The sequence below is a fragment of the Coregonus clupeaformis genome, chromosome 37, assembly GCF_020615455.1.
Source record: "Coregonus clupeaformis isolate EN_2021a chromosome 37, ASM2061545v1, whole genome shotgun sequence".
NCBI lineage: Eukaryota > Metazoa > Chordata > Actinopteri > Salmoniformes > Salmonidae > Coregonus > Coregonus clupeaformis.
This window is the reverse complement of record NC_059228.1, coordinates 34,111,289-34,136,459: the sequence shown is the minus strand read 5'-3', so window position 1 is coordinate 34,136,459 and position 25,171 is coordinate 34,111,289. Positions and strand designations below refer to the sequence as shown.

General features: G+C 44.5%; 1 protein-coding gene across 7 annotated transcripts in view; it reads left to right on the top strand.

Annotated features, from left to right (window-relative positions):
* LOC121536578 (probable ubiquitin carboxyl-terminal hydrolase FAF-X) overlaps positions 1–25,171 on the top strand; it is a 78,339-nt gene that overhangs the window by 37,040 nt on the left and 16,128 nt on the right. For 5 of the 7 annotated variants that reach the window (XM_045211637.1, XM_045211641.1, XM_045211639.1 and 2 more), the window contains 20 exons: positions 525–736; positions 4,950–5,190; positions 5,345–5,494; positions 5,878–5,998; positions 8,624–8,754; positions 8,888–9,166; positions 9,283–9,408; positions 9,578–9,715; positions 10,192–10,358; positions 10,620–10,728; positions 15,165–15,311; positions 16,294–16,440; positions 16,697–16,904; positions 17,085–17,323; positions 17,594–17,784; positions 18,008–18,181; positions 19,896–20,037; positions 22,707–22,910; positions 23,208–23,778; positions 24,899–25,022. In XM_045211637.1, the coding sequence (XP_045067572.1) occupies positions 525–736; positions 4,950–5,190; positions 5,345–5,494; positions 5,878–5,998; positions 8,624–8,754; positions 8,888–9,166; positions 9,283–9,408; positions 9,578–9,715; positions 10,192–10,358; positions 10,620–10,728; positions 15,165–15,311; positions 16,294–16,440; positions 16,697–16,904; positions 17,085–17,323; positions 17,594–17,784; positions 18,008–18,181; positions 19,896–20,037; positions 22,707–22,910; positions 23,208–23,778; positions 24,899–25,022 (3,821 nt within the window). The remainder of the gene's footprint in view (positions 1–524; positions 737–4,949; positions 5,191–5,344; positions 5,495–5,877; positions 5,999–8,623; positions 8,755–8,887; positions 9,167–9,282; positions 9,409–9,577; positions 9,716–10,191; positions 10,359–10,619; positions 10,729–15,164; positions 15,312–16,293; positions 16,441–16,696; positions 16,905–17,084; positions 17,324–17,593; positions 17,785–18,007; positions 18,182–19,895; positions 20,038–22,706; positions 22,911–23,207; positions 23,779–24,898; positions 25,023–25,171) is intronic. The other 2 variants (XM_045211642.1, XM_045211638.1) reach the window with 1 other exon arrangement.

Here is a 25,171-nt window from a genome sequence, read left to right as displayed (position 1 = left end):
ATTTCAAAGTGTTTCCTTTCAAATGGTATCAAGAATATGCATATCCTTGCTTCAGGTCCTGAGCTACAGGCAGTTAGATTTGGGTATGTCATTGTAGGTGAAAATTGAAAAAAAGGGTCCGATCCTTAAGAGGTTTTAAAGCAGTTGTATGTTCAATAATAGGCTATAGCCTTTTGACTAAGACGATAGGCTTGCTATTGTTGCATGTTTTCATTAAGCTCAATGAAAAATGTCTGTTCCTTGTATGCATGCATAGTATTTTCTGTTGGTCATGTCATTTTACTGTTTGGAAAAATATAACCGTTTGTTGACCGGTTAATGAGGGTTGGTTAGTCGGAAGCAGAATTGACCGAAATGTGCATCGCTAATTGGTACTATTTCCAGTACTAGCACCTGATTCCTGATGGATGGATTGGAACGCACTGCAGTTAGTTCCATACAAACACTGTCAACCATTAGACATGAATCTCCTTCTCCTGAACTCACTCCTCTGACTGTCCTCCCCCTCCTCTCCCCCCATACAGGTAGAGATCCACGAGGATTTCATCCAGTCATGTTTCGACCGTCTGAAGGCGTCGTATGATACGCTGTGTGTCCTGGAAGGGGACAAGGACAGCATCAACTCGGCCCGGCAGGAGGCCGTCCGCATGGTCCGTGTGCTCACCGTGCTCAAGGAGTACATCAACGAGTGTGACAGTGACTACCACGAGGAGAGGACCATACTGCCCATGTCCAGGTAGGGGAGGACATAGGCAGACAGACAATAATGCACGCAGAAGCACTGATATTGAGCCTGTTTTCCTGACATGTTTTCCCATTTTGTCCTGTCCACCTCTCTCTCTTTCTCTCCGTCTGTCTGTCCTCTCTGCTCTCTCTCTTTTTCATACATTTAGATAATTGCTGAGACTTGGTTAAAAAAGTCTGTGCTAGACTGTGTCTCTCTGAATGGATATAATGTTTATAGATCTGACAGAGCTAGCAGAGGTGGGGGTGTCGCCATATTCACAAAGAACAACTTGAATGTTGCTGTCTGTATTACTAGCTCTATCCACAAGCAATTTGAATGTCTTGTCCTAAATGTGGGCCTTGGTAATAATGCCCAACTAACGTTAGTGGGAGTTTATCGCCCTCCCAATTGCCCTTAACAAATTGTCTGATTTGCTGTCTACCTATGCTAAATCTCAATTAATATTGGGTGATCTTAACCTGGATTGGTTGATTCCAGTATCAGATAGACTGGAGGATATTTGTACTGAGCTAAATTTAATTCAACTGATGACTAAACCAACCCGCCCCAACTTAAATCACCCTGAAAAAATAGAGTATTTTGGATATCCTTCTAACATAAGTATACAGTCAAACAGAATCTTTGCTAACGAGCTCAGTGACCATTGTCCCATTGCATGTATTAGAGATACTAAGCTACTTAAATCGTGTCCAGGCATTATTACAAAGATACATTTTAGAACTTTCAATGAGGAACATTTCCTGTATGACCTGGGGCTGTATGATTTGGGGGGGGTGTCCTCCATCTCTGATTCAGATCAGGCCCTTAAATGTTTTACCTCTGTTTAACTCTGTTGCGCGTAAGAATGCCACATATAACAGATTAAGAGTAAAGGACAGATCTAACCCATAGTTCACGCATGAATTGTCTGAAAGATTTCATGAAAGAAACTTAGCTTGGGCTAAGGTTAGATTGACTGATTCTACCTCTGACTGTCAGTCCTTCAGACATTTGAGAAGTAGATGTCTTACTGTGGGCAAAGTCAACATACTTCTTGAATTGTGTATCTGAGAGTGGTGGAAATCCAGCTAAATTCTGGAAAGTGGTCAAATCTTAAAAAAAAAAAAAAAAAAAACGACCCCCCTCATTTCCCCAGCAGGTTATGACAGCCTCTGGTACCATTATAGAGGCGAAATAAATTATACCCTGATGAAGACAGCTTGTCTGTGGAAATGTTGGTTATTAGGATATTAAATTATTGCATCTCTGAGCTCCTAGAGTGTGCGGCTTTCCTTTTCTTTTTCAAGCCTCTGGTACCATAACAGATCAAAATGACATTGGTGGTGCTAATTGATAGCCATTTTGCCTCAGCTAGCCATCCATTTGAAAGAACGGTTTCTGAAAATACCTTCATTACTCCCTTTTCGTCCTTTATTCAACTCTAAACAGATACCAGAGAATGATGCTCTTCCAGGCACTCACTATTTATTTTAATTAATTTTGTACCATTTATTTGCAGGAAAATGTATGTAAAAAAAAAATACACAGGAGCTGATTCGCTTCATCCCTTTCTACTGCAGCTTTCTCCCCGCCTCATTGTAGAATATTTTACCCACATTTTTTATTCAACAATTGCTTCTGGTGCTATCCCTAAGACCTGGAAGGCGGTGCATGTCCTCCCCCTTTACACAAGTGGAGGTCCTTCTGGCCTAGATAACTACCGCCCAATTTCTAAACTATCTTACCTTGCAAAAATATTAGAATCACTGGCAAACTCTCAGCTAATAACTTTTTTCACTTCAAATGATATTCTTAATGTGCACCAGTCTGGTTTTAGACCAAGCTACGCTTGTCTTAAATTATATACACTACCGGTCAAAAGGTTTAGAACACCTACTCATTCAAGGGTTTTTCTTAATTTTTACTATTTGCTACATTGTAGAATAATAGTGAATACATCAAAACTATGAAATAACACACATGGAATCATGTAGTAACCAAAAAAGTGTTAAACAAATCAAAATATATTTTATATTTGAGATTCTTCAAATAGCCACCCTTTGCCTTGATGACAGCTTTGCACACTCTTGGCATTCTCGCAACCAGCTTCATGAGGTAGTCACCTGGAATGCATTTCAATTAACAGGTGTGTCTTCCTAAAAGTGAATTTGTGGAATTTCTTTCCTTAATGCGTTTGAGCCAATCAGTTGTGTTGTGACAAGGTGGGGGGGGGTATACAGAAGATAGCCCTATTTGGTAAAAGACCAAGTCCATATTATGGCAAGAACAGCTGAAATAAGCAAAAGAGAAATGACAGTCCATCATTACTTTAAGACATGAAGGGCATTCAATCCGGAAAATTTGCAGTCGCAAAAACCATCAAGCGCTATGATGAAACTGGCTCTCATGAGGACCACCACAGGGATGGAAGACCCAGAGTTACCTCTGCTGCAGAGGATAAGTTCATTAGCGTTACCAGCCTCAGAGATTGCAGCCCAAATAAATGCTTCACAGAGTTCAAGTAACAGACGCATCTCAACATCAACTGTTCAGATGAGACTGTTTGAATCAGGCCTTCATGGTCGAATTGCTGCAAAGAAACCACTACTAAATGACACCAATATGAAATGAGACTTGCTTGGGCTAAGAAACACGAGCAATGGTCTGGAGTCCAAATTGTAGATTTTTGGTTCCAACCGCCGTGTCTTTGTGAGACGCTGTGTGTGAATGGATGATCTCCGCATGTGTATTTCGCACTGTAAAGCATGGAGGAGGTGTTATGGTGTGGAGGTGCTTTTTTGGTTACTACATGATTCCATGTGTGTTATTTCATAGTTTTGATGTCTTCACTATTATTCTACAATGTAGAAAATAGTAAAAATAAAGAAAAACCCTTAAACGAGTAGGTGTTCTAAAACTTTTGACCGGTAGTGTATTAAATTACTTAGATCATAGGAATCACTGCTGCCATATTTGTAGACCTATCTAAGGCCTTTGATACTGTCGACCATCCCCTACTCATTCAAAGATTGTCTGAAATTGGCCTCGACCAGGTGTCTTGCAAGTGGTTTGGGAACTATCTGTCAGACAGGACACTGTGTGCTTTCTGATGGTGTCAAGTAACCTTGATATTACTAAAGGTTCTCCCGCAGGGGTCGATTTTGGGACCTGTCCTTTTTACAATTTATATAAATAATATTGGTCTATCTGCAAAAACCTGTAACATTCATCTGTATGTATGCTGATGACACTTATGTACGCTATTGCCCCTATGACACCCCTATTTATGCAATTGCCCCCAATTGTTGTAGCTGCAATCTGATTTTGTTGCCTTGCTGATAAAAAAAAAAATACAAAAAAAACTAAATGTATGCTGTTTTGTAATTCTCATTGAAATATATTTCAGATGGCTTACACATTTATGCATTGGATGGGTGTTTCATCGAGCAGGTTCCCGCCTATAAATATCTGGCCTTTTGGATTGACAATAATTTGCAGTTTAAAAAAAACATACCGATGGGCAAGTTAAGAAGCTGAGATTTAAAGTAGGCTTTTTCTAATAGAAATAGATCATGCCTCTCCCTAAACAGCAGGAAGCAGATTGTACAGTCAACTTTCCTGCCAGTTCATGACTACACCTTTTATCATAGTGCCCTTGGCTTTATCACCGGTTACAGTTTTAAAACGCATCACTGCATCATGTATCAAAAGGTTGGCTGGTCCTCATTAAAGTCCCGTAGATGTCTTCATTACTCCGTTTTTGTTTACAAAGTGCTACTACACAAGCTTCCTACCTCATTTCACTGTTAAAATAAAAAAATATGAGACCCCAAACCCGTTCACAGGGATGGTTAACTCTCCAAGTTCCACTAGTGCGTACCGTTGTAGGTAAATCCGCTTTCAGTTTTAGTGCTGCCCCAGTTTTTGGAATAGCTTATAAAACTCCCTACGTCTTGACACCCTGGTGCTGCTAGGGAAGTTTAGGACTTTAATGTTGTATGAATTGAATGACAATTGCCACTGTTTGGATTGGATAATTGTATTTGTGGTGTTTGAAGCTGTAGTGTTGATTCTGTAATTTGTATTTTATTTTTACTGATCATTTTGAATTTGTTGTATTGTTGTCCTCAGGGCACCATTTGGAAATGAGACCCTGGTCTCAATGGGTTCCCCTGAATAAATACAAGTTTGATAAAAATCTCCTCTCTCTCCTTTCTCTCAGGGCGTTCCGGGGGAAGCACATCACGTTGATTGTGCGTTTCCCTAACCAGGGCCGTCAGGTGGATGACCTGGACATCTGGTCTCACACCAACGACACCATTGGCTCGGTGCGCCGCGGCATCCTCACACGCATCAAGGCCAACGCCACGCACACCAAGATAGAGCTCTTCATTGGCGGGGAGGTCATCGACCCGGCCGACGACAGGAAGCTGATTGGCCAGCTCAACCTGAAAGACAAAGCGGTGAGCGTAATGTTTTGACGAGTCACATTCTTTCTTCCTCTGGTCTTGACAGTTTATTTTTTGTGTAGGTTAGAGTTTGGGTAATGTTTCTGTGATTATTTATACAAAATGTTTTGTCTGTCTTATATTCTCCTATGTGCATGTGTGTCTGTAGTTGATCACAGCCAAGCTGACCCAGGTGAGTGCCAACATGCCCTCCAGCCCAGACAGCTCCTCGGACTCTTCCACTGGCTCACCTGGTAACCACGGCAACCACTTCAGCGAAGGGCCCAATCCCGAGGTGGAGAGCTGTCTCCCTGGAGTGGTGAGTGAATTTAAACACTCTCCACAGCTGCTTCCCCAGAGTGGCTCGTCACCCCTCTCATGTTATCTCGTCAGTCACCGTTACTTGGGAAGGGTGCCTGGCTCTCTTGGTCCCTGCCTAGAAAACAATTCAAATTGTTGCCTTTGATAGGAAAGCATCCAGATAGTAGAAAGTCTCCTTTGTCAAAAGGCCATATTCAGCTACAGGGGCTCTGCAGTTTATACTGTTCTCTAGTCCACAGTCCACACTTGTAACTACTGTCATCAAAACAAGTTTGTCTCAAAAAGGTGGATGTCTGGCCTATCGGTGCATGATTGCAGATGAGTAAATGGACCAGAGCTAACCCCTTGTCTCTTCTCTCTGGTCTCTCTCTCTGTCTTCAGATCATGTCTCTCCACCTGCGCTACATCTCCTTCCTGTGGCAGGTAGCAGACCAGGGCTGTAGCCTCAACATGCATCTGCTGCGAGACGGAGCCAGAGTACTCATGAAGCTCATGCCTCCAGGTACAATATTCTCTGTGGGACATATGGGCCATGCCTCGATTCTCCAACCTTCTCCTGAAATGTGCACTTGCACACTCCTCGTCATGGATTAAAAAATATTGGGTTGGGATAGTTTTCCGGCATTGTTAAATCTATGATGGGAAGCGTGCAAGTACACATTTCAGGAGAAGGTTGGAGAATTGGGATGAAGCCATAGATGGGTTTCTTTCATGAAAATGCTATATTTTTCTCAAAGATGTGAATTTGGCTGAATATTTACCAAGCCTGCACGGGTGGAGAAATGTGAGATGTGTATATGACCGATATACAGGTAACAGCCAAAATAAGGATAATAAAGCTCCAGAATCTCCCACAAGTGTTCAGTTGGGTTGCGATCTAGTGACTGAAACACACACACACCCTTTAAACCCCCTTTGATCCTTTGAGACTCCTCTTTCAAAGTCACTGAGATCTCTTCTAGCCATGATAGACAAAATAATGTCTCACTCACTCACCGGCCAGTTTATTAGGTACACACATCTAGTACCGGGTCGGACCCCCCTTTTGCCTCCAGAACAGCCTGAATTATTCGGGGCATTCTACAAGGTGTCAGAAACGTTCCACAGGGATGTTGGTCCATGCTGACCCAATGGCATCACACGGTTACAGCAGATTGGACGGCGGTACATTCATGCTGTGAACAACCCGTTCTATCTCACCACAAAGATACTCTATTGGGTTGAGGTCTGTGGACTGCGTAGGCCACTCAAGTAAACTGAACTCGCTGTCAGGTGATGTTTTTCCACTCCTCAATAGTCCAGTGTTGGTGATCGTGTGCCCACTGGAGCCGCTTCTTCTTGTTTTTAGCTGATAGGAGTGTAACCCGGTGTGGTCATGTGCTGCAATAGCCCATCCGTGACAAAGATCGACAAGTTGTGCGTTCTGAGATGCTGTTTTTCACAACGCTGTTGTACTGCGCCGTTATTTGTCTGTCTGTGGCCTGCCTGTTAGCTTGCAAGATTCTTGCAATTCTCTTTCGAACCCCCCTCATCAACGAGCTGTTTTCGCCCACAGGACTGCTGCTGACTATATGTTTTTTGTTTGTCGCACCATTCACGGTAAACCGTAGACACTATCGTGCATGAAAAGCCCAGGAGGGCGGACGTTTCTGAGATACTGGATCCGGCGCGCCTGGTATTGACGATCATACCACGCTCAGTCACTTAGGTCACTCGTTTTGCCCATTCTGACGTTCAATCGAACAGTAACTGAATGCCTCGAAGCCTGTCTGCCTGCTTTATATAGCAAGCCACGGCCATATGACCCACTGTCTGTAGGAGTGATCCATTTTCTTAAACTGGGTGGTGTACCTAATAAACTGGTCAGTGAGTATACTGTATAGAAGCTGTTGATTGTGTTTGTGTAGATGACAGTACAGTATAGAACCTGTTGATTTGTTTGTGTAGATAACAGTACAGTATAGAACCTGTTGATTGTGTAGATGACAGTACAGAACCTGTTGATTGTGTAGATGACAGTACAGTATAGAACCTGTTGATTGTGTAGATGACAGTACAGAACCTGTTGATTGTGTAGATGACAGTACAGTATAGAACCTGTTGATTGTGTAGATGACAGTACAGTATAGAACCTGTTGATTGTGTAGATGACAGTACAGAACCTGTTGATTGTGTAGATGACAGTACAGAACCTGTTGATTGTGTAGATGACAGTACAGTATAGAACCTGTTGATTGTGTAGATGACAGTACAGTATAGAACCTGTTGATTGTGTAGATGACAGTACAGTATAGAACCTGTTGATTGTGTAGATGACAGTACATAACCTGTTGATTGTGTAGATGACAGTACAGTATAGAACCTGTTGATTTGTGTTTGTATAGATAACAGTACAGTATAGAACCTGTTGATTGTGTAGATGACAGTACAGAACCTGTTGATTGTGTAGATGACAGTACAGAACCTGTTGATTGTGTAGATGACAGTACAGTATAGAACCTGTTGATTTGTGTTTGTGTAGATGACAGTACAGTATAGAACCTGTTGATTGTGTAGATGACAGTACAGTATAGAACCTGTTGATTGTGTAGATGACAGTACAGTATAGAACCTGTTGATTGTGTAGATGACAGTACAGTATAGAACCTGTTGATTGTGTAGATGACAGTACAGAACCTGTTGATTGTGTAGATGACAGTACAGTATAGAACCTGTTGATTTGTGTTTGTGTAGATGACAGTACAGTATAGAACCTGTTGATTGTGTAGATGACAGTACAGTATAGAACCTGTTGATTGTGTAGATGACAGTACAGAACCTGTTGATTGTGTAGATGACAGTACAGTATAGAACCTGGTGATTTGTGTTTGTGTAGATAACAGTACCGTGGAGAGCCTGGTGATTTGTGTTTGTGTAGATAACAGTACCGTGGAGAGCCTGGTGATTTGTGTTTGTGTAGATAACAGTACCGTGGAGAGCCTGGTGATTTGTGTTTGTGTAGATAACAGTACCGTGGAGAGCCTGGTGATTTGTGTTTGTGTAGATAACAGTACCGTGGAGAGCCTGGTGATTTGTGTTTGTGTAGATAACAGTACCGTGGAGAGCCTGGTGATTTGTGTTTGTGTAGATAACAGTACCGTGGAGAGCCTGCGTGGTGTGTGTCTGGACCATGCCAAGCTGGGAGAGAACGGCCTCAGCCCCACACTGGACTCGCGCTTCTTTGGCCCCTCGCCATCACAAGTCCTCTACCTCATAGAGGTGGGTCTCATCGTGTGTGTATGTGGTCGCTGCTGATTGACTGTCTCATCATTACCATAGCAGGTGCTGTACACTTTGCTCTCTGTTGACCAGTTCCCCTGTGTGTACATCTCTCTTCCCCTACCCACCTTAGGTGGTGTATGTGTTGCTCATGCCAGCCAGCTCCACATTGGGTGAGGACGCCAGCGACTTCCAGTACAACTTCCTGAAGAGTGGCGGGCTGCCGCTGGTACTGAGCATGCTCACACGGAACAACTTCCTGCCGTCGGCCGACATGGAGACACGGCGAGGGGCGTACCTCGACGCTCTTAAGATCGGCAAACTGCTACTCACCGCTGTTGGGTTCGGACACGTCAAAGCCGTGGCCGAGGCCTGCCAGCCCAACGCTGAGGGGACCACACCCATCTCACCGGTTACTTAGTTACTCAGTTATACATACACACACACACACACAAACGCATGCGTGTGAAGTAGAACTAGGATTGTGACAGCCGTGTCGATGTTAACATCCTCTTTCCCTTTCTTCAGATCAACCAGGCCACTCATGACCAAGCCCTGGTCCTCCAGAGTGCCCTGCAGAACATCCCCAACCCTGCTTCTGAGTGCATGCTCCGCAACGTAGCTATACGCCTGGCCCAACAGATCTCTGACGAGGTGAGAGGGGAAGGGGGGGGGTAAATCTAGGGAGGGAGAGACTGAAGAGAAAGCTGAATAAGGAATAAAAAGAGGAGATAGGAGGAGAGACATTATGTAGGCTACTATGTTATTGACTGTAATATCTCCTCTAATTTAAGTCTCTCCCCCTCCCTCCCGTCCCTCCCAGAACTTCTTCCAGGCGTCAAAGTATATCCCTGACATCTGTGTGATCCGGGCAGTGCAGAAGATAGTGTGGGCTTCAGGCTGTGGCACCATACAGCTGGTCTTCAGCTCCAACGACGAGATCAGCAAGATCTATGAGAAGGTACCTACTGTGTAGCTGTTTATCATTCCACCATCAGTCCATTGATGAATTGATGTTATCTACTTTTATTTAGGTCTCAGTCTGAGGAGATTGTAGTGGACAGTAGCATTGTAGTGGGGTGTTGTGTGTAGGCCACTGCCACTCATTGAGTTTATTTGTATTGACACAAGTGTTTTGTCGTCAGTGTATCTTCTTCCTTGATAAGGCTGGTTTTTTTTGTTTGGCCTGTACAGTCACAGATCTGTTTGTTGTGTTTGGCCTGTACAGTCACAGTTGAGTGTTTGTCTGTCGTACTTGTTCTGTAAGTGGGATGACGAGGTGTGTGTGTGTGTGTGTGTGTGCTTGGTTGGTGCTTACTGAGGTGAATAATAGGTTGATTATGTGCACTGTGCACCTGCTGTTTACTTCCTGAAATACAGAGAAGAGGTTAGTGTGTTGTAAACTCACAGCGGTGTGTTTGTTCTCCCCCTCTACAGACGAACATGGGTAAGGAGCCGGACGGGGAGGATGAGCAGGTGTGCTGTGAGGCCCTGGAGGTCATGACCCTGTGTTTCGCTCTGCTGCCCACCGCTCTGGACACACTCAGTAAGGAGAAGGCCTGGCAGACCTTCATCATAGACCTGCTACTGCACTGCCACAGCAAGTATGTACCCCCGCTGTCTGTCTTGTCTTTCTATCAGATGTTTTAGCGTTGAGTTGGAGCAAAAGCCTGCCACTCCTCAAGGATGTTTGCCACTGGTGTACCACATTGGTCTCTGTCTAACTGCTTTGTGTAGTGGACGAGCATATGGGGCTGTCTGTGTCTATGGTAATAATGGTCCTCTCTGATCTGTCCCCAGGTCAGTTGGTAGATTGATGGATTAGTTTGTCTGTGGTTTAATTGTCTTCTCTGATCTATTTCCAGGTCAGTTCGTCAGATGGCCCAGGAGCAGTTCTTCCTCATGGCCACCAGGTGTTGCATGGGCCACCGACCCCTCCTCTTCTTCATCACCCTCCTCTTCACTGTGCTGGGGGTACGTAGCAGCACCTCTCTGTTCACTGTGCTGGGGGTACGTAGCAGCACCTCTCTGTTCACTGTGCTGGGGGTACGTAGCAGCACCTCTCTGTTCACTGTGCTGGGGGTACGTAGCAGCACCTCTCTGTTCACTGTGCTGGGGGTACGTAGCAGCACCTCTCTGTTCACTGTGCTGGGGGTACGTAGCAGCACCTCTCTGCTCATTACGATCACTGCAATTATGGCCCTGTTCAAATACATTGAACTTGTACCCTTAACGTCTTCATTCGTTGAAGTAAATCCCAAATAATAATAAGCAAAGGGTCTATTCTATCATAGCTTTCACCTATCCAGCCATGTCAGAGCACTGATCACTTCTATGAAGGGGAGGATGGAAGTATGCATGTATAAAGTAGGTGTTTAGAAAGCTGTTCATTGGTTTTCCTGGCTTTTCAACAGATCTTTAAAGCGCAACGGAAGGCAATACACTTATCTGATAGAAAACGGCCTATGTGGCATCGATATTAGTCAAACATTTATTCTAGTGTAAATTTACTACAAAGTGTAAATAGGATTATTTTGGTCATAAAGTCAGTCTCGTCCAAAACAGAGTATTGTGAGTTCGTCATGACTTGCTTGAGGGTTGGGTTTTGATTTCGTCAATGCTCACATGCCCACTAACACAACACACAGACAGTGAGACAGACCTGTCCATCAGCGCAGCAGATCTGACTTTGTTTACATAAGACAACACGTCGCACATTTTTTTACTTGAGAAATACTGCACCAAACACCTTAGCTAGATGTAAAATTGTGTAGCTAAAACCTCCTCGGGGAAAAAAAGTCAAACTTATTTTGATTTCATGAGTTATCTTAGATTCATTCAGACTATTTTCAGGAAGTGATACCAGCTTTATTCAAAAAATTGTGTAAATAATTTTTTGAATGGTAATGTTTTCAATGTAAACTTAAATGACAAAAAATATCAAGTATCTAGAAAATATTTTGATTTTGTAATTATGTTTGAGTCACTCAGATAGCATAAGAACACTGGCAAAATGTGCAAAACTCATTTTGTTGGCTGATGAAAAGTAAATGTGGACAGTTCTTAAAATATCTTCAATATGCGCCTCGGAATTAGATAAGGACGCGCGCAGTTGCGTCCCCGATGTGTCTGTCTTCACTTGTAGCCTGTGAGAAAGACCCGATAACGAGGTGCTTCGGAGCATGCAGCCGGGAGAAGGAAATTATAAGTATTATATTCAGCCCAAGGGCACAACGGACACAACGGCCACTGGCCGCAAAAGGCATGGATTTTTTTAGGGGGCATTACGGCCACACGGGATGCCGCTGGGAAATTCAAGGCATTATCAAGTGCTTGTCAAATTGTGAATGAGAGACTGATGAAGTGTGTACAGCCTGCGCAAAAAACAAAGCAGAGCTCATGCCTTTCATGCAACTTTTTTCAAATCATCATTAGAGTCGCATAATGCAGCCTTATAATGTATAAAAAATCCAAACTATAGCCCAACGTTTGTATCACAACTAAAGTTACATAAATAACTCTAAATTAAGCATATAGGAATACCTGTTTCTGTGTTAACCGCTTAACACAGAATAGCCGCATGAGTGCCCTCCCTGAAATCGTTTGGAGAAAATATCCTTTCTATTTTATTCAGCTTTGTTCAATTTTATTCTTCATACTATAAAATGTCACAGAATTCTAAGCAAATCTTGTCTGCTAAATGAACTAGTGTAGCCCACAGCCATATGGTATAGCCAGATCAGGGCCTAGCATAAGGACAACTCAGAGTATGCTATTCTGTTGTTCTGAAGTAGACTAAAACAAATAATGGATTTATTAGACTTTTTTTTAATGTAGATGTTCCAAAGTTCTACATCAGTGGCTTGTAGGCTATGCGTGGAAGCCAGGAGATGCTAAATGTGTTTATGTCAATTACCGTGAGATCGCCAGTTATTTGCTTGACAATCACCGGGTGACAAAATGTCATGAACGCCACAGCACCAGCCACACCCCCACCACGCCTACCACCTAAGCCTCATTTTGATCCAGAAAACAACCTGCAGGTAATACAGTGGGGAGAACAAGTATTTGATACACTGCCGATTTTGCAGGTTTTCCTACTTACAAAGCATGTAGAGGTCTATAATTTTTATCATAGGTACACTTCAACTGTGAGAGACGGAATCTAAAAAAAAAATCCAGAAAATCACATTGTATGATTTTTAAGTAATTAATTTGCATTGTATTGCATGACATAAGTATTTGATACATCAGAAAAGCAGAACTTAATATTTGGTACAGAAACCTTTGTTTGCAATTACAGAGATCATACGTTTCCTGTAGGTCTTGACCAGGTTTGCACACACTGCAGCAGGGATTTTGGCCCACTCCTCCATACAGACCTTCTCCAGATCCTTCAGGTTCGGGGCTGTCGCTGGGCAATACGGACTTTCAGCTCCCTCCAAAGATTTTCTATTGGGTTCAGGTCTGGAGACTGGCTAGGCCACTCCAGGACCTTGAGATGCTTCTTACGGAGCCACTCCTTAGTTGCCCTGGCTGTGTGTTTCGGGTCGTTGTCATGCTGGAAGACCCAGCCACGACCCATCTTCAATGCTCTTACTGAGGGAAGGAGGTTGTTGGCCAAGATCTCGCGATACATGGCCCCATCCATCCTCCCCTCAATACGGTGCAGTCGTCCTGTCCCCTTTGCAGAAAAGCATCCCCAAAGAATGATGTTTCCACCTCCATGCTTCACGGTTGGGATGGTGTTCTTGGGGTTGTACTCATCCTTCTCCTTCCTCCAAATACGGCGAGTGGAGTTTAGACCAAAAAGCTCATCAGACCACATGACCTTCTCCCATTCCTCCTCTGGATCATCCAGATGGTCATTGGCAAACTTCAGACGGGCCTGGACATGCGCTGGCTTGAGCAGGGGGACCTTGCGTGCGCTGCAGGATTTTAATACATGACGGCATAGTGTGTTACTAATGGTTTTCTTTGAGACTGTGGTCCCTGCTCTCTTCAGGTCATTGACAGGTCCTGCCGTGTAGTTCTGGGCTGATCCCTCACCTTCCTCATGATCATTGATGCCCCACGAGGTGAGATCTTGCATGGAGCCCCAGATCGAGGGTGATTCACCGTCATCTTGAACTTCTTCCATTTTCTAATAATTGCGCCAACAGTTGTTGCCTTCTCACCAAGCTGCTTGCCTATTGTCCTGTAGCCCATCCCAGCCTTGTGCAGGTCTACAATTTTATCCCTGATGTCCTTACACAGCTCTCTGGTCTTGGCCATTGTGGAGAGGTTGGAGTCTGTTTGATTGAGTGTGTGGACAGGTGTCTTTTATACAGGTAACGAGTTCAAACAGGTGCAGTTAATACAGGTAATGAGTGGAGAACAGGAGCGCTTCTTAAAGAAAAACGAACAGGTCTGTGAGAGCCGGAATTCTTACTTGTTGGTAGGTGATCAAATACTTATGTCATGCAATAAAATGCAAATTAATTACTTAAAAATCATACAATGTGATTTTCTGGATTTTTGTTTTAGATTCCGTCTTTCACAGTTGAAGTGTACCTATGATAAAAATTACAGACCTCTACATGATTTGTAAGTAGGAAAACCTGCAAAATCGGCAGTGTATCAAATACTTGTTCTCCCCACTGTACATGTGTAAAGCACAGTACTATTAGGGTGTCCACCCACTCTGCTCAGAGTGGGTGAAAATGCGCTTGGTGATGACATTTCACTTCCTAATGTTATTAAATACATTTTACCAAGACAAATATGATTCTTCGTGTTCTGAATCGATAATAAGCACCGAGCTCTGTTGACAGATAGTAAAATTAGCAAGACACAAGCTTAATTAAATGGAAAAGGCTTTGAAAATAAAAAGCTTGCGATACACTGTTCCGTTGACATTTCACTGAGATAAGCTTGTTTTTGTAAGACGACCTCGGAAAAAAGAACAAACTTCGCATTAACATGAACAGCGTATACTAAAATATGAAAATACTACATGTAATGTCTCAATGATATATATCTTAACTCTATACTGGATTTGAGTAGAAAGATGACCAGTTCAATAGTGCGCCTGTCAGGTAGCCAGTAGAAAGATGACCAGTTCAATAGTGAGCCTGTCAGGTAGCCAGTAGCCTTCATTCTCTCACAGCATCCAGCCTAGCTGACACCATGCTATTTCCAGATTTTTAACCACCTTTTTTCTCTGGCCATTGATTTAGTCGCCCTAATTTTGACCTCCCTACAAGGGTAAAAACTCCAATAAATTTTGAACTGATTATGATAGCGACATGAGGTCTGGACCATTGATTTTCTTAGAGGATTATCTACACAATTAACATTTTACCCATTGGTCAAAATATGGTGTTTTTGATTGGACACCCTATACTAAAGTGAATTGACATGTCTTCCAGAGCACAGCTAAGGAACGGGCCAAGCATGCTGGGGACTACTTCACCCTGCTCAGGCACCTCCTGAACTACGCCTACAACAGCAACATCAACCTGCCCAACGCAGAGGTGCTTCTCAACAACGAGATCGACTGGCTCAAGAGGATCAGGGTACGGCCATGTTGTTCCAGCCTGACATTGTGTAATAATGAATAACCGCCCTGAGCTTTGTGTAGAGTTAATTGCAGCTCATGGCTGAGGTTCTAGTCGTTGGTCAGCCTTTGGCTGTATTCATTAGGGCACACGTTAGCAGAATGTTAATCATGGAAAACAAAAGCAAGCGGTTGTTATACGACAAGTACATGTAGTCCCCCTATCTCTGTTTGCTTCTGATTGGTGCTTAATGAATATGACCCTGGTTGTGACTAATATGCGTGTGCCTCTGCGTGTGTGTCTCTGCATGCGTGTGTGTGTATCTGCGTGCGTGTGTGTGTATCTGCGTGCGTGTGTGTCTCTCTGCGTGTGTGTGTCTCTGCGTGTGTGTGTGTGTCTCTGCGTGCGTGTGTGTGTATCTGCGTGCGTGTGTCTCTCTGCGTGCGTGTGTGTGTCTCTGCGTGCGTGTGTGTGTATCTGCGTGCGTGTGTGTCTCTCTGCGTGCGTGTGTGTCTCTCTGCGTGCGTGTGTGTGTATCTGCGTGCGTGTGTGTGTCTCTGCGTGCGTGTGTGTGTCTCTGCGTGCGTGTGTGTGTCTCTCTGCGTGTGTGTCCCTGCGTGCGTGTGTGTGTGTCTCTGCGTGCGTGTGTGTGTATCTGCGTGCGTGTGTGTCTCTCTGCGTGCGTGTGTGTCTCTCTGCGTGCGTGTGTGTGTATCTGCGTGCGTGTGTGTGTATCTGCGTGCGTGTGTGTGTGTATCTGCGTGCGTGTGTGTGTCTCTGCGTGCGTGTGTGTGTCTCTGCGTGTGTGTGTATCTGCGTGCGTGTGTGTCTCTCTGCGTGTGTGTCTCTCTGCGTGTGTGTCTCTCTGCGTGTGTGTGTGTCTCTGCGTGCGTGTGTGTGTCTCTGCGTGCGTGTGTGTGTCTCTGCGTGCGTGTGTGTGTCTCTGCGTGCGTGTGTCTCTGCGTGCGTGTGTGTGTGTGTCTCTGTGTTTGTGTCCCAGGATGAGGTGAAGAGGACAGGGGAGACGGGCGTTGAGGAGACCATCCTGGAGGGCCACATCGGAGTTACCAAGGAGCTGCTGGCCTTCCAAACACCAGAGAAGAAGTACTACATCGGCTGTGAGAAGGGAGGGGCCAACCTCATCAAGGTAGGCTGGCACATCCATTTTGTATTGTATTGAATCTTTCTACTTATTCACCAACTTGGCCCTTGACAACATTTGATTTGGCCCGCCAGAGGCTTCCAGCAGGATCTTATGTAGTGATAAACAATGTTTTTTCTTGTTTTAGCATTGATCTTCATATCTGAATGTGGCTATAATAAATGTGTTGCAAGGCAGTAAATGTTACTTTCTTACCCTGTATTAACTAACTCTCTCTCTCCGCTCTCTCCCTTCTCTCCAGGAGTTGATAGACGACTTCATCTTCCCAGCGTCTAACGTGTACCTGCAGTACATGAAGAGTGGGGAGTTCCCTACGGAGCAGGCCATCCCTGTCTGCAGCAGCCCCGCCTCCATCAACGCAGGCTTCGAGCTGCTGGTGGCTCTGGCAGTGAGCTGTGTCCGGAACCTCAAGCAGATCGTCGACATGCTCACTGACATGTACTACCTAGGTATTGATTGACTGATTCATTGATTTTATTGATTTGTTTGCCCTGTACAGTGGAACCAATGGAAGCTCCAAGTGAAGCCCACCTCAAATATTTGAGATATTTGACCCAGGTCGTTGCCTCCCCTCCCCTGTCAGGTGTGAAGCCCACATATACATTTTATTGTCTGTGTTTGATCAACAGGTTGTGAGGCTCTGACAGAGTGGGAGTACCTCCCCCCAGTGGGGCCGCGGCCCACCAAAGGCTTTGTGGGGCTGAAGAACGCCGGGGCTACCTGCTACATGAACTCGGTCATCCAGCAGCTCTACATGATCCCCCCCATCCGGAACGGCGTCCTGGCCGTGGAGGGCACCGGCACCGACGTGGACGATGACATGTCCGGCGATGAGAAGCAGGAGAACGAGGTAACGCAGGAGAGAGAGGTAACAAGGAACGGGTTTGGTCACGGGAGTGATGTTTTAATTGTTTGTTGGTTGATCCGTGTTTCGTCTGCTTCTTTAAAAAGCTGCAGTTGGTACTGTTGTCATTCATTCATTCATTCATTCATAGGTACTGTTGTCATTCATTCATAGTTGTCATTCATAGTTTAATCATAATCAATGTGGGGTGTTTCATTTAAAATGTTTTTTTCCCCATTGTGTCCTAATGAACAGGACCCAGCTTAACCCTGTGTGTCCCTCGGCCCCCTACAGAGTAACGCAGACCCGCGGGATGAGGTGTTCAGCTACAACCAGCAGATTGACGACAAGCCATCGCTCAGTAAGTCAGAGGACAGGAAGGAGTACAACATTGGGGTGCTGCGCCACCTGCAGGTCATCTTTGGTCACCTGGCCTCCTCCAGACTGCAGTACTATGTACCCCGGGGCTTCTGGAAACAGTTCAGGTCAGTGGAGACTGGAGGGGAGAGATTGATTTACCTGGTTTGGGAGGAAAAAGATGGGTAAAATATGTACCAGTATGTTAAATACAATCAAACACTTGACCGACGCTGGATTTAGTTTGCCCTGTACAATGGAACCAATAGTTTAGTCCCACCTTTCCTCCCCATCTCCCGTCCCTCTCTCCCACCATCTCTTCTAATCTCACCCACGTAACCCCCCCTGTAGGTTATGGGGTGAGCCGGTGAACCTGCGAGAGCAGCACGACGCCCTGGAGTTCTTCAACTCCCTAGTGGACAGTCTGGACGAGGCTCTGAAGGCCCTGGGTCACCCGGCCACGCTTAGCAAGGTGCTGGGGGGATCCTTCGCCGACCAGAAGATCTGCCAGGGGTGCCCGCATAGGTAACACACACACTGCACCTTAGGAAAATATCTCAAATCAATTATATCTTCGCTAATCGTAACTGTAACCATTAGAGTGGAGAATGTGAAACTGACTTGAGATCAGGTCTAGGGGCAACATGGACTAATACTTATTGTTAGCGCACCTGAGGATAATTGATTTGAAAATGTCAATTTCTGCACAGAGAGAGATTTGTAGTGGTTTAATTAGAGCTGGGAGATATGACCTAAAAATCATATCTCGATTTGGGCGATTCACAATATATATCTAAAAAATAAAAATAAAATGTATTTTTAATGTTTTCTCTAAATAAGCGTTGTTGTACAATTAAAGGTCAAATACACTGCGTTTCAAACAGTCAGCAATAATCTAATGAATTCAGGGCTTGTGAAGTTACACCTAGGCTAAATATAAGTCTTCCACAACCATAAGACCCACTAATAATTTAATTATTTTATCAAAATAGTTCAACCTGCTTTTTTTTTTTCAATAATAATCACTGATCTGGCTTTCAAGGCTGTCTATGAAAATGCCCTTTTGTTAAAAATGTAACCAGAACCATGAATAAACACATTCACTAATAAATTACTAACTTCTTGTAGCAGGAATTAGGCTATAAAACATTTACACAGGTCTCATCAACAATCTCACAAGCCCACGTGCTAGTGATTAGCCAGCTAATCTTTATTATTTCAAGTTTAGCCAACTTGGATCTATTTGCTAGCTAACAAGGTTGAACAGTTGAATTGTTATGAACACACCCTTCTGTCTGCCTCCAACTGTTTGAAAAGCATGTTAGCTTGTCCACTTTGTTCAGATGTTGAAATCAAGTGGCCTACCTTATTTCTCAGAATGAGAATGAGTTGATAGTTCCTTATATAAGTGTTTTTTATGCTTATTGCACATTTATAAAACACAGACTAGACAGCTATTATAACAGTCTTTGGCTAAAATGCTGATAGCGGTACGTGGTACCCCAATGCTGCACGCGACAAACTGAGCATTCATTTTTCAGAATCAATGTTCATTGATACTCTTGTTTTAGTAGTGTCTGCTCTGCACGCAATTTGAGTAGTTGAGAAATAAAAAGGGCATCGTTAGACAAGTTAACTTCTCCTCTATTACAGTAAAATAATGTCTCAATGTGTTTTGGTGTCCATATGACCGATTCTGTTAGACCAAACCTCAAATGCAAATAGCGAGTTGAAACCGCTTGTCAGAGAGGAAGATGTGATCTTTCAACTTTGTTGGCTTGAGAGGCAGGGGGAGGGGCTTGGCGTGTGTGTAAACCATAGAGGAAGAGGCCAACTAAAATCTGTCCAAAATAAGCCCAATGCGTTTCTATGGGCTTATTTAGGATCTAAGCTTGTCGCCTGCCTTCCCGCCTTTGGGACAACGACTCCCATTATTAGGGTGGAGACGTGCATCTCGTCATTATATACAGATCTCTGGTGTAAATGGGAAGGTGCACACAGCACAGAGGAGTGAGGTAGACGAGACCAAAAATACAACATGAAAACAAGCGGACATAAACGCTCATGAAAATACAAAATAACAACCTTGATTCTTGCGATTCAAGCATTTGGAATATCGCGATAAAACATGAATTTGAATTAATTGTATATATCGCCCAGCCCTAGGTTTAATATGAGGCTGCTACAGTGTTGGTGGTAACTTATGTGGATACTGTGTGTTCATGTGTGCGTGCTCCAGGTATGAGTGTGAGGAGTCGTTCACCACTCTGAATGTAGACATCAGGAACCACCAGAACCTGTTGGACTCTATGGAGCAGTACGTCAAAGGAGACCTTCTGGAGGGAGCCAATGCATACCACTGTGAGAAGTGCAACAAGAAGGTTAGACACAACTCACTTTGGCCTAATTAGTCAGGGAAGTGAAATGAATGTCTGTTGTCAGAACTCTGTTCAGGAGCCGGAGATGGCTCTAACTGGGGTAGTCCTGCTCTGTTTGATCGTTTAACTGTGGTTGGTCTACTGTGGTTGGTCTACTGTGGTTGGTCTACTGTATAGTCTATTTCTGAACCACTCCAAACAATATATTCTAATCAGATCTTGCAATTGAAATAGACCAATAGCCCTTTTTCCAACCAGCTACAGTGCATTCGGAAAGTATTCAGACCCCTTGACTTTTCCACATTTTGTTACGTTACAGCCTTATTCTAAAATTGATTAAATTGTTTATTCCCTCATCAATCTACACACAATACCCCCATAATGACAAAGCGAAAACAGTTTTTTTGTGTGCAAATGTATTAAAATAAAAAAACGAATATGACATTTACATAAGTATTCAGACCCTTTACTTATTACTTTGTTGAAGCACCTTTGGCAGCGATTACAGCCTCGAGTCTTCTTGGGTATGACGCTACAGGCTTGGCACACCTGTATTTGGGGAGTTTCTCCCATTCTTCTCTGCATATCCTCTCAAGCTCTGTCAGGTTGGATGGGGAGCGTCGCTGCACAGCTATTTTCAGGTCTCTCCAGAGATGTTTGATCGGGTTCAAGTCCGGGCTCTGGCTGGGCCACTCAACGATATTCAGAGACTTGTCACGAAGCCACTCCTGCGTTGTCTTGGATGTTGGAAGGTGAACCTTCGTCCCAGTCAGAGGTCCTGAGCGCTCTGGAGCAGGTTTTCATCAAGGATCTCTCTGTACTTTGCTCCGTTCATCTTTCCTTTGATCCTGACTAGTCTCCCAGTCCCTGCCGCTGAAAAACATCCCCACAGCATGATGCTGCCACCACTATGCTTCACCGTAGGGATGGTATCAGGTTTCCTCCAGACGTGACACTTGGCATTCAGGCCAAAGAGTTCAATCTTGGTTTCATCAGACCAGAGTATCTTGTTTCTCATGGTCAGAGAGTCCTTTAGGTGCCTTTTGGCAAACTCCAAGCGGGCTGTCATGTGCCTTTTACTGAGGAGTGGCTTCCGTCTGTCCACTCTACCATAAAGGCCTGATTGGTGGAGTGCTGCAGAGATGGTTGTCATTCTGGAAGGTTCTCCCATCTCCACAGAGGAACTCTGGAGCTCTGTCAGTGACCATCGGGTTCTTGGTCACCTCTCTGACCAAATCAAATCAAATCAAATCAAATCAAATTTTATTGGTCACATGCGCCGAATACAACAAGTGCAGACATTACAGTGAAATGCTTACTTACAGCCCTTAACCAACAGTGCGTTTATTTTAAACAAAAAAAGTAAGAATAAAACAACAACAAAAAAAAAAAAAAGTGTTGAGAAAAACAAAGAGCAGAAGTAAAATAAAGTGACAGTAGGGAGGCTATATATACAGGGGGGGTAACGGTGCAGAGTCAATGTGCGGGGGCACCGGCTAGTTGAGGTAGTTGAGGTAATATGTACATGTGGGTAGAGTTAAAGTGACTATGCATAAATACTTAACAGAGTAGCAGCAGCGTAAAAAGGATGGGGTGGGGGGGCAGTGCAAATAGTCCGGGTAGCCATGATTAGCTGTTCAGGAGTCTTATGGCTTGTGGGTAGAAGCTGTTGAGAAGTCTTTTGGACCTAGACTTGGCACTCCGGTACCGCTTGCCGTGCGGTAGCAGAGAGAACAGTCTATGACTAGGGTGGCTGGAGTCTTTGACAATTTTGAGGGCCTTCCTCTGACACCGCCTGGTATAGAGGTCTTGGATGGCAGGGAGCTTTGCCCCAGTGATGTACTGGGCCGTACGCACTACCCTCTGTAGTGCCTTGCGGTCAGAGGCCAAGCAGTTGCCATACCAGGCGGTGATGCAACCAGTCAGGATGCTCTCGATGGTGCAGCTGTAGAATTTTTTGAGGATCTGAGGACCCATGCCAAATCTTTTTAGTCTCCTGAGGGGGAATAGGCCCTTCTCCTCCAATTGCTCAGTTTGGCCGGGCGGCCAGCTCTAGGAAGAGTCTTGGGGATTCCAAACTTCTTCCATTTAAGAATGATGGAGGCCACTGTGTTTTTAGGGACCATCAATGCTGCAGACATTTTTTGGTACCCTTCCCCAGATCTGTGCTTCTACACAATCCTGTCTCTGAGCTCTACGGACAATTCCTTCGACCTCATGGCTTGCTTTTTGCTCTGACATGCACTGTCAACTGTGGGTCAATTGAATTTACCACAGGTGGACTCCAATCATGTTGTAGAAACAGCTCAAGGATGATCAATGGAAACAGGATGCACCTGAGCTAAATTTTGAGTCTCATAGCAAAGGGTCTGAATACTTATGTAAATAAGATATTTCTGTTTTTTATTTTTAATACATTTGCAGAAATGTCTAAAAACCTATTTTCGCTTTGTCATTATGGGGTATTGTGTGTAGATTAAAAAATATATATTTAAGGCTGTAACGTAACAAAATGTGGAAAAGGTCAAGGGGTCTGAATACTTTAGAAATGCATTGTACTTTCCTGTAGGATTTCCTGGGTTGGAGCAAAAGCCTGCATGCCCTGTAGCTCTCCAGGAGGAGGTTAACTTAGTAGCAGTAACAGGTTGCTCCTCTTTCCCTCCTCCCTCCAGGTGGACACAGTGAAACGTCTGCTGATCAAGAAGCTTCCTCCAGTGCTTGCCATCCAGCTGAAGAGGTTTGACTACGACTGGGAAAGGGAGTGTGCCATTAAGTTCAACGACTACTTTGAGTTCCCCAGGGAGCTGGACATGGAGCCCTACACAGTAGCCGGGGTGGCCAAGCTGGAGGGGGACGACGTCAACCCAGAGAACCAGGTTAGGGATGGCATGATGTAGAGAAAGATTATTACATTATTGGGTGTAGAAATACAGAAGAAATGTCCATATTTTCATGTGTTCATAATGACGTAGTGGTCATTATCATTTGAAATATTTGATGTGATTCAGATGGGACCACATTTAAATGGATGGGACCACATTTAAACTGTCCCTTTTTAAATTAACCAATTGTGGTTCACTTGAACATCAATTATAGCGATAATTGCAGATATGGCGATACACTGAATTATCGCGAGACTAAACCGATCATCCATATGGGTGTCCTGCCACCAGGTGATCCAGCAGAACGAGCCCTCTGATCCAGAGCCCCCGGGCAGCTCCAAGTACCGTCTGGTGGGGGTGCTGGTCCACTCAGGCCAGGCCAGCGGCGGACACTACTACTCCTACATCACGCAGAGGAACGTGGGCGGGGCCGACGGCGAGCGTAACCGCTGGTACAAGTTTGACGACGGCGACGTGACAGAGTGCAAGATGGACGACGAGGAGGAGATGAAGAACCAGTGCTTCGGAGGGGAGTACATGGGCGAGGTGTTTGACCACATGATGAAGAGGATGTCGTACCGGCGCCAGAAGCGCTGGTGGAACGCTTACATCCTCTTCTACGAGCGCATGGATTCACTGGACAAGGACAGCGAGCTGATCAAGTACATCCAGGAGCTGACCATCTCGTCCTCGTCCAACAACAAGCCGTCGCACCAGGTCAAGATGCCCAACGTGATCGAGTGCAGCGTGCGCAAGCAGAACGTGCAGTTCATGCACAACCGTATGCAATACAGCCTGGAGTATTTCCAGTTTGTTAAGAAACTTCTGACCTGTAACAGTGTCTATTTAAACCCTCCGCTAGGTACGTGGAACACACACACACACACACACACACACACACTGGCTTCAATATACCTTCTTTTGAGTTGTAGAGCTATTTTCAAGGCAGGTGTTGTTGATGCTACACAGAGGTCTGTTTGTCTCCTTTGTTCCCTCTTGTTCTGGCCTTTGCTATTCATGGCTCTACGCTGACATTTTTTCACTGTAGAGCCCTTCTATTGTGGTCAACCCAAGAAGAGATTGCTTTCACTGTGATCTGCTTTTGTCATTTGTCCACTGTGAATGGCCCAGCCTCACTCCTTAGTATAGCTAGCTCTCAGCCCTGTTGCAGTAGCCCAAGTAGTGCCATAACAAGGCTTTTTATCACTGTAATAGCGATAGACTTTTGCCATGCTTTAATAGCTGATATTTTCATTCCTTTCGATATTTAATAAGATAAAAAATGATCTTACCACTATTAATACAGTATTTGAGATGCATACAGTTTCACCACTCCCTTGGAGAGTTGCATAGAGAGGGAAAGTATATGATGGCAGAGCTGAACATTACATTTGCTAACGGTAAACTGCAGCAATTTCCTGACTTCTGAAGTTAATATGAGCCAATGCATTATTAATGCAGTCAGCCAGCCAGGCCAGGCCACAGTATACTGCTGTCTGTCTGTCTGTCTGCACGGCAGGCACAGGGAAATGAACTGACCACTGCAGGGTTAGCCATCAGTGTAAAAGCACTTGGTTGGGATTAAATGCTTCAGCTCATCAATAATGTATGTATGTGTATGGGATGGGGGGGGGGGCAACTCTTATCGTTAATGTCTCCAATTTCAGCCTTTCATTTAGGAGGAAGCAGCAGATGAGATCATAGGGCTCTGTTTAAACAGTGAGATTCTGGTATTCTGCTCCGGTGACTGACTCACGCATTAACTCTGAAATTGAAACTCCCTGTGTGGGGAATAGGCTAGTCGCGCTCGAGTTTTCTTCAATACCTTCATAATCCTTCACTCATTTGCATCCAGAGAGGAAACATTCATTTTCTTTTCTTTTTTTATGACCAAGGTTTTTATTTAAATGTTCCAGTAGGAAGTTTGACGTTAAGTTGTGACTGAAGTCTGAACCAATGTTTATGTTGTGTGGTTGTATCAGGACAAGACCATCTACTGCCCGAGGCAGAGGAGATAGCTATGATTAGTGTTCAGCTGGCTGCTAGGTTCCTCTTCAGCACTGGGTTCCACACCAAGAAAGTAGTGAGGGGGCCCGCCAGTGACTGGTGAGTTCTGTCGGTCTGTCTGACCTTTCAACCTTGACCTGTGCTCATATATTGAGCGGAGTTAATCATCTTTCTGTTTTCTTATTCTCTTTGTCTTCCTCCTCTCTCACAACTGTCTGTGCATCTATCCCTGTCTCCTCAGTCTCTCA